Genomic DNA, 16,715 nt, shown 5'->3' with positions numbered 1-16,715 from the left:
GTTTATTAGTTTAGGAGTAGTACAGTTAGTCTGCATATTTGCATTTTCCGGGAAGTTCAACTTATAGGAGTTCTGCAGGATAAACAGGAAGAGCAATCCTAGACTGGCAGGGCAGGGTGGAGAGGGGTGGGTAGGGTAGCAGATCTGTTGCCACATTCCAGGCCATGCCAGCTTGGAAAGGTCCACCCTCCCTTTATTGTCACTACATTGGCTCTAGAAGAATGGTGAGGCTTAGCATCCAGCGAATCAATGCTTGGCTCTCCTCCACCTCCACAACTCTGGTTGTCATTAGCAGGAACATTCCCAGCAGTAGCTTTCTACCTGGTCCACTTTCCATGGCTGCAGCAAGGTCTTCCAAAAAGCCAGAGTCTACAACAACTCTTCCCTGCCAACACAGGTTGGTGGAGGTCAGTGTACCGGTGTCTCAGCCATAGCCCTCAACTCCCTCAAGCACCAAAGCTCAGGAGTACAGCTGGCCCACTCATGAGGCAAGGTGAGGTGACTGCCTTGGGCATCAGGACCCACAAGGGCAGCAGATCTGGCCTCCAAGGAATGACTCATCTGCTGCTGCCACTGCTGCCATGGTAACAGTGACAGCTGCAGCACACTCCTTGTGGGCTGCATCTGACCCCCTACTTGGCAGCCCTTCCAGTGTCACCTCCGCAGCAGCCTCTTGATGAATAGGAGGTACTGCTGATCTCCTCCCACCCTTGTTCCCAATTTGGATCTTTATCCCCCCCCCCCTTGTTCCTGATGTAGATCTTCATTCACTACTTCTTCCTTGCCATTTTGTGGTTCACCTCCGGTGCCAAAATGTCTTGGCCTGGCCCTGCTCACGAGTTTAGGGTTGGTCTCAAAGTTCACTAAACAGAGGCTGTAGCAATGGTGGCATGTGGCTATTCTGATTACTGTGGAAATAATCCCAGTGTCTTTCCGTACTTTGAAACACAATTTCTACCATAGCTTTGTTGAATGTTGCTTTACCAGTTTGTAAAAGAAGAAGAACTATCACTAGTATGACTGTCCCTGATCCCAGTTTTGCTGCATGCTTTTAATTGAAAATGCTTGTTTGGCTTTTCAGAGCAAAATGTCCTGCTGTCAAATGGGAATTTAAACATTTTTAGGGCTGCCTTGCAAAACAAAAAAACAAAAAAACAAAAAAACACTTCATTGCCTCCTGGTCTTCAGTTCGTTTTGCACACTCCTCTGGCTGGAGTAGAAATCATGGACGAGAACTCAAAGTGCCAATTACTGTATTTTCAGCATGCTTTGTGAACAATTCTGCAAAATTGCAACTGCAGTTATAAACTACACATGCATTTCAGAGTATGCGGCTATGATTTCAAACCTTATATGGTATATATGGGTTTGCTGAGTGTACACCAGTGATTGACACAGTGAATGTTGTAAAAGGTGAAAGTGGGATGTGTCTCTGTAAACATGACAAGCTAAGCACTGGGAACCTATTTTTTCCCCTGACAGATCCCTTCTATATATCTATTGTATATGATTTAGTACATGTCTCCACTTGCCTGACACAGTGTTCACCATGGTATGCAGTGATGTGCATGCCAGTGTGGTGTAGAGGTTAGAGTACCGGACTCAGATCTGAGAGATCATTTCATCTCAGAATGATATAATTACAGATATATCCACCTTCCATTGGTTGCAATGGCTGGATTGGACTCTATATAGTTAGCAACCTGACTATTGCATCTAGTGAGAATTTTGCCATTAATTTCAGGAGAAAGTGAATTGCATCTATGTTTGCTTATTTATTTTCTTCTACAAAATCTTTGTACCACTTGATGTAAAAGCAATTTACACACTTTGGGGGATTCATTTCATAACCTAATCTTTCTAATCCCTGGGGTTAATGGTATGCACCCTCCCCGAAACATTTCTACAAATTCCTTGCTTGGAGTTTTGGAGTACCAGATACAGTTGTACCTTGTTTTGCGGCCAGGATCCGTTCCGGAGCCCCGGACGCTAGCCGAAAAGGACGCAGGGCAAAACGCCGCGTCTGCGCACGTGTGTGGAGCAGTTTGCGCTTCTGCACATGCGCAAAGCACAATTTAGCACTTCTGCGCATGCCTGAGTGGCAAACCCTGAAGTAACCCGTTCTGGTACCTCCAGGTTTGCCACGGACGTTTGCCGGAATGGACGCTAGACAAGGTAGACATTCGCAGAGGTATTACTGTGTCTAAATGATAGGTCAGCATTTCTACTGAATACATATTTAGTGGCACTGCTTACTTTTTTCTAGTTCTTTGCCACGCAGAAAGGCACTGTGTATGTGTGTGGAGATAGCAATCCAGCCATTGAAAACACCAGGTGTTATGCCGTTGATTTCTGTGGAAGGTGGGTAAAAAACACAAGAGTGCTGTTGGATCAGGCCCCGGGGCCAGGTAGTCCAGCATTCTATTCACTGTAGCCAATCAAATGCCCACAAGCAGGGCATGAGCATGAAAGCTCTCTCTCACCCCATCAATATGCAGTTTGCACAAACTTCTAACTTTAATCCTTAGAATTACAATTTTATTTTTTAAGTGTTGTTGAAATACATCAACTTCAACACTCCTTAGTTCTTTCCAAATCACCATTTGATTTGTCTGATTTTTCGCCCCATTCATTTTCAGGCATCCATTGCAAAATGTTATGGTTATGATTCAATATTTCCTCGTACTTACCCTTCTCCAAATATTTACAGAAATGGAGCTTTTAAATGGAGCTCCTTACTCTATCTCTTCAAACGACAGTCTACTGTTAAATAAACCAAGCTTCCTCTTGGCAGGAAGATGTTTGACTAGAGTATGCACACAATTAAATTTCTGTGTTAAAAATAGCAGAAGTTGACTGAACGCTATCTCATTATGGCCATGCAGATAGATAGATATAGATAGATAGATAGATAGATAGATAGATAGATAGATAGATAGATATAGTTAAAGCTGCTGCTTGCCTTTCTCCCTCCCCCACCCCTGCCCTGCCAAAGAATCAGACACAGGATGATCCTCCTCAAATCTGTCTACATGTACGTAGGTATATTGTATGAATTAGTAACACCCGCAACTAGTTCCCAAAGATGAACTGCCATCTGTATAACGAAACCTTGTATGCAGAAAGGGTAATGGCACATATTAGTGGAACCACAAGCAGCCCAGAGAAGCTTCAGAATGGTGGCCTTAATCCACATCAAATTGAAGCCAATGGCAGAACTCCCTTTGATTTTAATGGCTATGAACTGTACCGTATGTCCTTATAACTTCTTGTGTATAATAAAAAATACACATTCTTTCCAGACACTGCAAAGTTTGCAGTGTGGGGTGTTGGTGGGGGGAGGTGTTGGGGCACTTTTTGTCATTTTGTAGGATCTGGGCCTGGAATCCATTCTTTAACCAGCTGGTGCTGCTGCCTTTATTTAAGCATTTGTTGAGCATTAAATTCCGAGACATATTTATACTTGCACAAAGGCAACGTTCCAGTTTTGATGAAATATGCTTTCATTATTTCTATGTGTGGGTAATGTTAGCGCAGTAGTTGAGTTCACACCCAGGAAGCCAGCATCTGCTGCTTCAGCCGAGTTCTGCAAAACTCCCGTAAATTACTCATCAGTCTTCCTCGTCACCTTCTTCATCTGGAATCATAAAAAGCACGCATGTAATTCTCCTCTTGTCTCTAGTGCAAAGCTTTTCCAATTCAAAATGAGAGTTCTGACTGGAGTCCAGATGTTTTTGCAATATCTAAATGGGGAGAAATGAAACTACATGTTGACATCATGTTGGCTGTGTCTGTTATCCCCCCGCCTCCTTATATCTCTTTCCCCAATACCTTTGTTAAATATATTGATTGCTTACTCCTGTTTTGAGCACTATTCGTGATCATATTATAAAATGTGCTCTATTTTTTACTTCCCAAATGTAAGAAGGTTTTGTCAGGGATGGGGAACCAGCAGCCCTTCAGAGGCTATTGGACTACAGCTCCGATTACCCTGACCATTGGCTGTGGTGGCTGGAACAACAGCTGGAAGCACCCCCCCCTCCCCAGTAAAAGTTTCCAGTGTCTGGTACTAGTCACGACTTCCAAGTTCAAATTCTTAACTAGGATCAGGAAAGAATTCCCAGGTGTACTTACAGTTTGTTCTGATCGCCTGCACAGGCTGCTTCACAGCTTTGTCTGCTGGCAGTATTTGTGTCTAGGGAGATTTGGATGAGCTTTTTAGACCCCCCCCCCCACCTCCAAAAACTACCCACAGGTAAACCATGTTGACCACTTTGGCATAGTAAGGATTTGGTGTGGCTTGCTATCATCTAAGAGGCAGACTCTGCTTTGTCATTGTGTAGTAATCTAGTAATAATGGAATGAATTTAAGAAGGTGCAATGGAGTGGAAATAAATACTGAAATGGGGAGGAAAGGATGGGAAGCAATAATCAATGACTCTAATAAGGTGCAATGGGAGAATGCAATGGTAATTAATTGAATAGGGTTTTTTTAAGGGTTTTTTAAGCTTTTCTCTTCCCCTCAGTCCCTGAACCATCCGGCCCCCAGAAGGTTGGCCAGTATGAATCTGTGCTGGAAAAGATTCCTCATTCCTGAAGTAGTGAGTCTGCAGAGATAGACCATAGCCTGTCTGCTCAGCCCTGCTGCCTTCACCTCCTTGGGGGGGGGGGAACATCCTTTCAAAGGGGCTGTTGATTTCCTTCCCACATGGCCACTTCCTTCTAGTGCAGCTTCCCCCCCCCCCCATGCCTGATGATTATGGGGTTGCCTTATTTTGAAGAGCAAAAAAGAGGACACATTTGTCGACTTCTGCTTTTAACCATGGATTGCTATGATGACTCTCATTTTACATACCCATGAAAAACAGGATGTGTCCTGGGAAAAAGAGGACACATGGCAACCCTACATATGACTTCCCCAGTGTATCAGCTGGATTGCCTTGCTTGGGTCCTTTAGTGATAGAGGGGACCCCTCTCATAGACGTAACATTGCCAAAGGGAGATCTCAACATAATGCCCTTTTGAATGTCTTGCGTGGTTGGATCCAAGCCAAATTAAAAACTAGTATTTCCAGAGGGATGCTCGTGACATTACGTTGCAGCAAAAGGAAGGATTCTTGTGACACTTTTAAGGCTAACAAATGTATTGTAAGTTTTCTTGGAAGACTACAGTGATCATCAGATATGCCTGATGAAGTGGACTCTAGTCCATTAAGGCTCAGCCCACAATACAGATTTCCTCAACCTGGAATCCTCTAGATGTTTTGGAATACAACTCCTATTTCGCCCAACATTCTGACATGCTGGTTGAGGCTGATGCGAGTTGGAGAAGGTTGCTATAACAAAGTTAGCCTTTAAGGTGTCACATGGCTCCTGCTTGTTAAAAACTAAAGCAGATCTTCTGGTACAAACAAGTATCTAAAGTATTATTTGTGGTAGGAAATGCAGTCTGCTGAACCATTTAAAGTCCCATTCCTTAACCACTGTTCATTAATCCCTCCACGAAGCCTGTTTCCCCCCCCCATATTCCTTCTCACTAGTACTCTGCACTCGTGATAAAGAAAGTGCAGCATATAGAGTTTTCTGTAATGTTCAACTTGGAGTCCCCCTCCACCAGAACGTCTTGACTTAACTACGGAATATTTGGCCATGATCCAGTAGCCAGTTTGGTGGAAGGGCTTCAGCTCAAGCACTTCAGTCAAACTGGGTCAATCTGTCAATCAATGGATTAAGCTGTCAAACTTCTCCCGGTACACCAAGCTTCTTCAGGTATGAGTGAGTGTGGACTGCATCGCACTCCAACTCTACGGTATCTCTTTTCTCTTAAGAGACCACCTGAAGAAGAAAAAATGAGAATAGATATCCTAAAATAGTGCCAAAATGCCATGCTACAGAAAGGAGGTTTCTACAGTCTGAAATTCATTTAGTCTTGTTCAAGAAAAATGCTTCCACAGATGACTTAAGAAACACTTGAGTGCCACTTCAATGGATCTAATTGTGTGTGTTTGTGATGGGGTGGCTTCATGATTCTGTATTGTAGGGAAGGGGGAACATTTTGGAACAACAGATATGTTTCTGCTACAGCATAGACCTAAAGACAGAGAGTATGGTGCAAGACAGCAGCTGTAAATAGCATTCTGTTCTGGATAGGTGCCCAAATGCCTGGTAAGCTAGTCACTAAGTGCAAAACATCTCTGTTACTATAAATTTAATAATTCCTTACAGCATAGTCACATCAAAATGAATAATATTCTTGTACAAACTTCCAGCTAGGAACAGACAACCTTTTCCTACATGGATATATATGATATATACAGATAGACATGTTGTAAGTGTGTGAGCATGCACACATACACATACATGGATGTAGGCTGCCTTACCCTTCCTCACATCACAGAAAGAACTATATTAAGAAACTATATTAAATAATCCAGATTATCGTTGCGGACTAACACAAAGCTAGACTGTTTGGGAGACAATGCACATTTGCTTTATAGCATTGCATAAGGAAGTGAATACAATATATGAGCCTCCTTGCTCATATATTTTTAATGCAGACAATCTTACATTTTTATTTAAATTTACAAACAAGCCATGTGAAACAGTATAATTTAACCCGAGTCTTTGGGGGGTTGTTGGCAGAAGCACTCACTTTCCGGATAGTTCAGTGGTGAGAGAATCTAATGATCCCGATTCTATCGCCTCAGTTCCTGCCATAAAAAACCCTCCCCCAATAATATTTTTATTTCAGGATTGGTGCCTGAAGTTTTGTTGTTCAGGCCTGTGCTATTAGGAGAGCAGGGAGAACATTTGTTTTTTTAGGGGGGATTGTTCTTTTTGTCCAAAGTACACCATATTTCTCTTTCCATTGCACTGTGCTGTCCTAGAGTGAGTGGGGCACCTCCTAACCAACTTTATTTTGCTCCCAGCCAGCACCTGTCTGCCCGCCATCTTACTTGCAATCCATGCAGAGGATGGACCTGCCTGTTAGCTTCCTTATCCTTTGTCTCTGCCTGCCACTGGCTTCCCTTACCTTCTGCTCTGCTGGTCCTCATGGACACCAGCCACCAATAAATTGTTCTTCCCTTTATAATGAAGAAAGATAGGCATGGGGTTGCAATCCTGGAAATGTTCTTCACTTCCCAGAAGTTCCTTTGACTTTTCCACAATTGTTCTTCCACACAGTGAGCACAAACCAATGGAAATGTCTCTTGCATGTGACCCATAGGAGTTGTTCAGGCTCACATTGTCTTGTGGGGTTCCTGTTAATTTCAAGGGAGGGAGGTTGTGTAGTACCTGTTCCTCTGGGCTTCAGCTCACTGTCCAACTTCATTTGAGGCTCAAGAAGATGTATGGACAGAGGTTTCTTTTATTTTGATTTGGATGGGGTTCTGCTCCAAATCCCCACCCTAGCATGTAGAGTAGTCAGGTTTACTCTCAACTGAGAAATGGTTTTGCATTCCTCTTTCCCAGGCAGGATGTGACTGAATTGAGTTAACTTGCAATCATAATTGGGGGGGGCAGGGGGCACTTGAAGATGGTCTAATTGCCATATCCACTGTCACTCTTTGAGTAAAAATGAGGTCAGAGGTGCATAAGTAAATGGATCATTTAGAAGGTAAAATGATTAAAAGGCACACGTTTGCTGGGGCAGCTGCAGAGAAGAACTCACAAATAGTAGGAGTGCCCAGCAGTTGTCCAAACAGTGTACACTGAAGGACTGAGGCTCAGGGTATTACCAATTTGACTTATGGATGGGCTTCCCTTATCTACGAAATATCATCATCTCTGCTTTTCATTCTAAATTATTGGATTGCATAATAAAATGAATGGCTAACCAGGCCTGTATCTAATTCTTCATTTCACTGGTATTTAAGATACTTTTTGGATTAGGCATACAGTATTCACTTGAGTTGCAGAGTTTGGCCTGTGGCTTCACAGTATGGTGAGAGAAGTTTCTTAAGATCCTCCATATTAGAAATACTGTTGTGCAGGGAAGGTGGGTCTTTTCCATCTCTCTTTCTAATGGAGATAAGTCATCTATGGGTGTCTTTACAGTTGGAAAACTTCATTTGCAATCTGATGCACACTTACCTGCATGTAAGTCCCATTGAAATTCTGTGGGACTTAGACATACAGTGCAGGGCTAAATATCGTCTATGGTTGAGCATAGATTGTACTGATATTCCACCTATAGCAAAAAGAGCTCTGGTGAGGGAAGAAAAGCCAAATACCGTTGTTGTTGTTTTGGCTTGATTTTTGTTTACAGTAATGTTTATCAGCACGGATTTGACAGAGCCATATATTGTTAGACATATATATTTTTAAAACTGCATCCACAAAAATGCACCCTTTAATTCTTGTCCTGAAGTTGTCGAGAATGTTCTGTGTCAGTAGTGTTCAGTTGCAGAGGGGCTGACAGTGGCACTTTAGCCTTGGGACCATGTTACAGAAAGAAAAGGATAAAAATAGGGTCTGTGACACATGGTTCCCATGCTGCCAGCCAGGAACAGTATTCCAGAGCATGCGTGGAAAATATGCACATGTGCATGTGTGTGCGCGCGCACATTTTTTCCTAATAATTTGGAATGCTAATTTCCCCCTTCCTGTTTTTACGGTTAACATGCATATCTGTTTCTTTACCTGCCTGTGTCCAGCTGACAGGGAGCGGAGAGAATCAGCTCCGTTTCCTTGGTCCAAACTTTGATCTACAGCAACTCTGTAAAATACAACTTCAAATATTTAGCAAGACACAAATTGTTTTGTGTAGATGGCCCTTCCGGAGCAAAAGTTGACTCCATTTTGTCTACTTTTAAAAAGCTGTTGCAGCTACATCTGTCGCATAGCTAATGGAAATAGGTGCATGATCTAAAATTAGGCAAGCGCTGAATATGTCCTTTCAAAATGTTAATCCTTGCATCATGTTTTATTGCCGTGGATGGCATAGTGAGGGTTGGGTGACATAATGTAAACAGCAAATAATGCAGTTCAATTGATGGAATTAAAAGGAAATACAGTAACAGCTTTGGGACAGCAGCATCTGAGTTTTTGTATTGGGGGCTAGACCCTAAGTTTTGACCCAGGCTGTCCCCTGCACAGTGCGTGTTAGAAGGGGGAATATGGTTTGTGTTTGCAGTAAGAACTGTCCATCACAAAGAGACGCAAAATGTTGATGTGTGTGCGTGTGTGCAGTTTTATTCAACTTGCTTATTTTCCTCTTGTCTGGACCCGACATAAGTGGGTGACTAAGTACACGATACATTTGTCAGCAAACATCTGGCTTGAATAATCACTCTGAGGAATTGCAATATCTGTTTTCAAATTCAAAACAAGCAGAATGAGAGGGAGCGTGGCAACAAACGTCTGAGAAAAATGTGTCCGTAAATTGCTGCAGTTTTCTTAGGCGAGAACTTAACAGTTTAACTGCTCAGTATTCTGCACTGCAGCGCAAAGGCAGGAGGAATCCAGGAACAGCTACTGGACCATTCCACAGGACTTCAATCACTGGTGCAAAATGCCTTTGTTTCTGTGGTGGAAGCCAGCATTGTGCCGGACACCTGCAGCCATTGGCAACACTGAATTGCTATTGGCAGGAAAAGTCCCATGTAGGACTAGAGAAGGACCAAAGCCTCTTGCATTATCAGTCATGGTGTCCTAAGGACCCTGGAAAAGACTCCATTCCTTCATACTGTCATTACATTGTGCTGGTGAAAATATGTTAGAAACTGACTGCTGTGGCAGAACCAAACAGATCAGCCCCACTTGCCTTATGTGAAATTCTGATCAAGTTATTGGTACCATAGGTGTGAAAATCACCTGCTTGTCTTTGGTGGTGGTGGGAGACACATATCAGTTTGGAATTGATCGCTGTCAAGGGGCAAAGTGGGTTTTCAGTGCCCTGCTGCTTTTTGTGATGTAAGTAGGCCAACTATCAATAGCAGGTGATGTAACTGTGACATAATGGTGTTGTCTCAATAATTACTCTGGATTCCACCACAAACTGCAAAGTGAAGTGAAGCAAGGTGATGGTGAGACCTCCAAGTTGTGCCTCAGAATATAAAGTTATTTTTGTTTTAACCTACATGTGGATCAGTGCTATAAATCTTTATCAGAAAATGTAACTTTGCATCCTAGAACTGCTGATCACAACTCCTCCAGGCAGCAAATCAGAAGCAAGGTGTTAATGTGCAGTAATGGTTTAGGTCCTGCTACTAGCTTTTGAGTTGAGTTAGCATATATAGACCAAGACATCTGTCTACAGCGAGACTTTGGTGAAATCTCAGGACTCCTTTTATCCTATAAGTGTAATTCTTGGCTGGACGCCATGTTCTACGAGGTTCGCAGAAGTTAATTGAACCAATAATGCTTTCATTTCAATCTTTCCCATAATAAGTTAATGCCTGCTTCCAGATAAGTTAACTGCCTACTTAAGCGTTGATATGCAAATCATTTCAAGAGGAACGAAGCTACCAAGTCCCATCCATTAGCAGGATGAAGCTGACAGAAAAATCTGGCACAGACACAACAGTCTACTTGTAGCTTCCTTGTTTGGCTGCCGTAATGCAAATAAGCTATAAACAAGACACCGGCTCAAGCTACACACCCTCGATGAGGCATTTTGTATGTACCATCTGAGATATCTGATGACCTCCCAACAGGACCAGTCCTACCATTAGCAAAAGGAAGTGGCCACATCAGGAGGCAGATGCCGTTGAGTACGTTGGCAGATGTTAAGGACAGAACACACACACCCTGCCCTGCACCCCCTAAACTACTCTGCTGCCCTTAGGAGTAGGGGAGAGCACCGCTGCTAGTATTGGAGTAAACGTCAGTTGACAGGCTGGTTGGCTTCTGCAGGTGGAATGGATGGGGTGCCATCTTGTCCTTTGCTTCAGGCTGCAAAGTGTCTTGGGCTGGGCCTGCATCCCGACAGTTCCTCCTGTTGTTGACAAAATAGGTGCTGCTGTGCTAATGAATCCCGGCCCTGCCTGGATGAGCAAAAATTCTTCGTTACACCCTAGTATAATTATTCCCTTCCCTTTCCACATTTTATTCTTTTAGCCATCAGTGGTAACTTTTTCCTGTGAACCTTTTAACTAACAGAAACAGACATTGCCATGCCATGTTTTGGTCACAGGGGAGAGCTGAATCAGTGAGCAGCTTTTCAGTCTCCTTCCATATCCATCAGGTGTACTAAACACATTTGGCTCGCATTACTTCTGAGGTAGGGCTGAAGGCACCTAATGTAGTGTTTCATAAAAAGGAGCCAATGATCAACCCCCCCCCCCAATCCTATGAGTCCCATGACTTTCATCACGAAAATAGCCAGAAAATAAGTCGGGAGGCTTTTATTTGGTGATCCTTTCTCAATATCTGCAATCTCCAAGCAGCAATCTCTCCCCCCCCTTTTAATATGCCACCAGTGACAAAACACTTCTTGAAAACACTTCAGTGTTTTAAGGCTGGGTCTCACACGGGTTTCAGAAGGTCCACGTAGTTCTTTCTAAAGAATGTACATGCAAAGTCCAGAAAGGGAGAAGGAGAAGAAGAGGAAGAAGAAGAAGAGGAGGAGGAGGAGGAGGAGTTTGGATTTGATATCCCGCTTTATCACTACCCGAAAGTGTCTCAAAGCGGCTAACACTCTCCTTTCCCTTCCTCCCCCACAACAAACACTCTGTGAGGCGAGTGGGGCTGAGAGGCTTCAAAGAAGTGTGACTAGCCCAAGGTCACCCAGCAGCTGCATGTGGAGGAGCGGAGACGCGAACCTGGTTCACCAGATTACGAGACTACCGCTCTTAACCACTACACCACACTGGCTCTCCAGAGCTAATACAATGCGCCCTTGTCTGTGCTGCTAGTTTTCCTTGCATGCTTCAGACACAGAATTGTAGTAGTGGCTTGCTTTTCAGCATCAACACCCCTCCTTTGTGCACCAGCTATTTTGTCTTGGCTAGCAAGGACAGTCTGGTGGACTCTGTGCCAGCAGCGGGGCTTCTGAGACCCTTTCCTCAGTCTAGAGAGCAGTCTCAGTGCTTCCCAGCAAGGCACTCCCAGATATTACTTCTAGCCCACGTACCAAGCTGTATTCCCACTGAAGGCTTATTTAAAGGAGTTTCTCAGATTGAAACAAAAACTATCACTCCTTAACTTTCATTTAGCTTTAACAGCACATTTTGTGACCCCCCCTTTTTTTTGCTAGCTAAGGCATTTCACAAACGTACATGGAAGGAATGCCAATTGTGCCAGATATAATGGGCCTTGCGTGCGGCAGGAGGGCTCCCTTTGGCAGAGTTTTAGTGGTGTGCACATCAGAAGCTCTGCCTGGTGTGCAGCTTGCCAAGAGGTAGCCAGACACTAGCGCAGATTGAACTACTTAACTTGAGGTTTCCCCCCCCCTTCCCCGCCTCTTCCAATCCGCTGATTTGATTTGTTATATTTCAGCATCTTGTATGTCACCACTACACAAACTACAGTCTGAACCCCTCCTCCCCTCTCTTTCTCTGATGAATCAGGTGTGCCAGAGCAGCAGGAGATGAGCTAAAACTGCTTCTCTTGACATCACTCTGCATAAGCTGTGCGCTTATGGAATATGTATCGTAAGCTTCAGCCTCGGCACACTATAAAATATCATTCTACAAATATGCTCACGTATCGTACAGGAGGCCTCAGCACCAGGGGCTGGAAAGAACCTAGTTGCTCGGGCTCCTTAAATTGTGATGCCCACACGACCCCCTATATTTATTGGGGGGGGTAGGGGAGAGTGTTGAAACATTATCCTCCTGGTTTTCACTCTCCTGCTACCTAGTTGCTTTTCCAGAGCAACAAAGACTCTCGCCGTTGCTAACCTGTTTTCCGCCGAAAATTGTTCCATGAAATGTATGAATCTGTGCTGCTCAAAGTCTGCCTGAAGTGCCTTAGGTCATCTACAATAATGATACATTCTCGGAGTGTACCTTTTTATTGTCCGTATATTATGTTACCACAAAAAAGGAGTGTGTGTACATCTGGGGGGAGGGGGGGGAGGAGAGCTTAACACTTAGCACCTGTCGCAAGTTTTCTCCTTAAATTAGACTCCCTTTAATAGATTCCTTGCAGTTTATGTGTACGGTGCTTATGCAGAGTTCTTTCTGTTCTTCTGCCAGCTACACGGTTACTTAGAAAGTGAACCGCTCACGCTACAGCTGTTCATCGGGACTGCAGACGACCGCCTGCTGAGACCCCATGCCTTCTACCAGGTTCACCGCATCACTGGGAAGACCGTCTCCACAACCAGCCACGAAACCATACTTTCCAACACCAAGGTCTTGCAAATCCCGCTTCTTCCCGAAAACAACATGAGAGCAATGTAAGGGCACACATCCTCCCAACACTTTTGGTGCTTTGCATTTCCATTCTCTGCTTTTTGTCTTCTCCCCCCCCCCCTTTTTTAAACTGAGTGCCAACTGTATGTAACTTACCCGCTCCTGGTATAGAATCCTGTACAATATCTTTCTCATTTGGAAAATTTCCCTAGCTTTTGTGTGCTTACTTTGCTCAGCAGCATTTTAACGCCTCAGTTAAAATTTACAAATATTTATTTAGGGCAACTGATTGGTTGAAACTCTAGATAGAAAGCGACAATGTGCTTCTTTGCCATTTAAAATCTGAATATCAGTTACAGTGCCTCAAATATTTCCAGCCTTGGCTCCCGCTTTTTAAGTTCCTAACACACCACCACCTTATTCCTGCAGGCTATTCTGCAATAAAGGACCTATTTGAATCTTTCCTACGAAGAAGAAAATAGGAGTGTGTTTGTGTATGTATGTATTTAGGAAAAAAAATTAGTCCAGGTCCTTTCTGAGGTTGCAGCTAAATGAGGCAAAAGGTTGGGTAAGTTTCTTTCGACTTCTTAATTTTAATTTTCAAACCAAAGGCAGCCACAGGAGGCTGAAAACTAGAGCAAAGAATGGTTGTACACAGGAGAGAAACTTGGACAAGCTCATTCACAGTTCTTAAAACAATCTGCAAACTGAAATGCAGCTATCCATCAAAATTCACACTTCTCTGAATTTTGCACTGTGGTTCTCAAAGCAAAAACAGGTATGAAATGCATTGCTTAGGGGAAGATGTAAGTAACCAGCCATACCAACAGTTTGTGGGGGAAGAAAAATGGCTGAATATGAAATATATATATATATAGCCAGTTCCCCGCGTCCAATAGGGATGGACAAACTTGTCAATTTCATTTTCTCTTTTTTTTCAGTCTTAAATTCAGTTTGTCATATTTCTGGATTAATTAGAAGGTTTTTTTTAAGTCTTTATTTAAATCTGTCAGCATTGTAGTTACATCTGCCCAAATTATTCTTATGTAGTGTTGCTTAATATACACATGTTGCTAACAATTTTACCTACCACAATGTACTGTTGCTTGTTGTTTTCATGAATGTTTGTGTTTTCATGCACACTTTGCCTCCGCAGGAAAAAAGGTAGTTAGCAGAGGAAATGATTTTGAGTGGGGAAAATGATAGGAGGGCAAGTAATTGTGCCTCTTGCCAGTCCTTCATTGAAGATTGTAGCCTTTGCAGCTGTTTTTGATAGTTTAAAAAAGTTGCAGAAAACAGGCACACAACTTCATGGCATGTATGATTTCAACCTGAAGCATTTGAACCAGGGTTAGCCAATGTAGTGCCTTCCAGATATTGGGGTCTACAACTCCTGCAAGCTGTAGCCAGCATGGTCAGTGGTCAGGGATGATGACCTTAGTAGATAACAACAACACTTTGTACTGCTTTTGTTGTAAAGAACTATTGTTTTGTCCCCCCAAACTGTCAGGCTTAGAGCAGCAGCAGCAGCTGACCAAAGTAGGGTTTGTATCCGGTATCATGTCATCCCAGGTTAATTTACACTAGCTTAATTTACGCCAGGTTCTTGTGTATAAGATTGAGCCCTCACTCACTGTGGCTACAATCCCGTACGTGCTTACCTGGGCATATTGGATACAATTGGACATAGTTCTTTGTTAATATACATGGGATTGTACTTTGACATTTTGAAGCAAAAGGCCGACTTGTATGTGCAAAGCCAAGCCTTTCCTTTGGAGAGTTACACACAAGATAATATGGGATCTCTCTTGTTTTTGAGCAATCCAACTAAATGAACATGGAGTTAAAGAACTTTCTCTCTCTTCTCCCTCGCTGTGCTCCTGCAAGATTTCAGACCCTATAATTACAATGATGATTTGATTACCCAGATCTCAGTTAACCTGAAATGCTTAGGTCTCGCTATATCAATCTACGTAATCTAGCCATGTGTCAGTTTAATTATGTGTAAATACCACAGCTGTTTACTTGAATGCCGAGACTAATCAAATGTTTTTGGTGTCTGCCAAGCCATTTAGATCAATGAGGCAATGCTACACATATATTTATTGTAAGATCTTTCTCAGAAATTAGATTTATTCCACTGAGACCTGGAAAGAGAGGCTTTAACTGTGAAGCTCCATGATTGGAGAGTTTAATTTGCTGGGGTTTGCCTTTATTAACCTACCCCCCCCCCCGACAATATTACATTTTAAAAGAGGATTTCATGGATATATATGGCAGGACAAACCTCAGTCCTATGTGGGACACTCAATAGCTGCGTAGAATTAGCAAAATAATAATAATAATAATTTTAAAAATGGTGTTTCCCCTGCTGTTTGCCTTTTGCAAGCATACAGTAAAAGTTTATTACAATATATCAGGGATATAGGATTGTTCTAATGGACTTTAGAATGGTACGTGTGTTAGGTCCCGTCCCAGCCATTTTTGGGCTTTGTAAGTGTTTTATCAATACTGTGCTGCATCCAGCAAAAGAGGGCCAGTGCCAGCTTCCTTGCATGGTCTTGAGCTGTGTAACGTCTCTGGTTTGCTTGCAACGCAGGAACAACATTGGGGATTATGATGTCTGGCCCTGTGTCTAATTGGACATACTTGCCTGCCACCACAGCAGCTCATCTCATAGAATCACCCCCCACACCAAAAACCAAGACAGAGACAGCTCTGACCATTTTTGATATTTTATAGCAGGAGTGTTGTGCCAAATTCTAGTTGAAAATGTATGTGGAAACTGGCTTTCTTCCACTGAAGTCGGTGGCATGCAATCAATTTATACAAATGGAGCATATGGCCAGCCCTCTTCCCAGTTTACTGAAGTAAATTTACTCCTTTCTTGTCTTTGGCAAGCATGTAGCGTATTAGTGTCTTACCCATAACTCGCATCATAATGACAAACATAATGGCTGTTTGTTTATGCAGATTGTGTGCTCCTTTTCTTGGTGCTGAAACTAAACAAAAGGGAGCAAGTTTTACCTGTTGATTTTGTGTGTGTCATGTAGTAGTAGTAGCAGCAGCAGCAGCATTAGTAAGGGCTGGTTGAGATATAAAGCCAAACCATTGGTTTGCATAATGAGGGCAAGCCTTCAGGAAGCTTTGGGCCCACACACTCCTTCTTCATCTTCTGGATCCAGATACTTCCCTCCTTCTTTCCTTGTCTGAGGCAAACCATAGTTTGTTGCTTCATCCAAACCCTCCAAACCAGGGCTGGAAGCCAAGTTCAAACTATGGTTGTCTATCTTGGATTGGAAGACAAACACCCCCAAACCAGGAAAGGAATTGTTGTAAAGGGGAGGTGGAAACGTGCAACGTGGAGCACCTAGAAGACTACTTTTCATGGCATCTAATCATATTCTGTCTGAAT

The 16,715-nt window shown here is 43.1% G+C and overlaps 1 protein-coding gene across 3 annotated transcripts in view; it reads left to right on the top strand.

Annotated features, from left to right (window-relative positions):
• The window catches only part of NFATC1 (nuclear factor of activated T cells 1), a 130,473-nt gene that overhangs the window by 49,358 nt on the left and 64,400 nt on the right, over positions 1–16,715 (top strand). For all 3 annotated transcript variants that reach the window (XM_033154763.1, XM_033154764.1, XM_033154762.1), the window contains exon 4: positions 13,142–13,344. In XM_033154763.1, the coding sequence (XP_033010654.1) occupies positions 13,142–13,344 (203 nt within the window). The remainder of the gene's footprint in view (positions 1–13,141; positions 13,345–16,715) is intronic.

This window comes from Lacerta agilis, chromosome 7 (genome assembly GCF_009819535.1).
Source record: "Lacerta agilis isolate rLacAgi1 chromosome 7, rLacAgi1.pri, whole genome shotgun sequence".
Taxonomy (NCBI): Eukaryota; Metazoa; Chordata; class Lepidosauria; order Squamata; family Lacertidae; genus Lacerta; species Lacerta agilis.
Note: the sequence above shows the minus strand (reverse complement) of the source record. Positions and strands in the feature narration are given on the sequence as shown.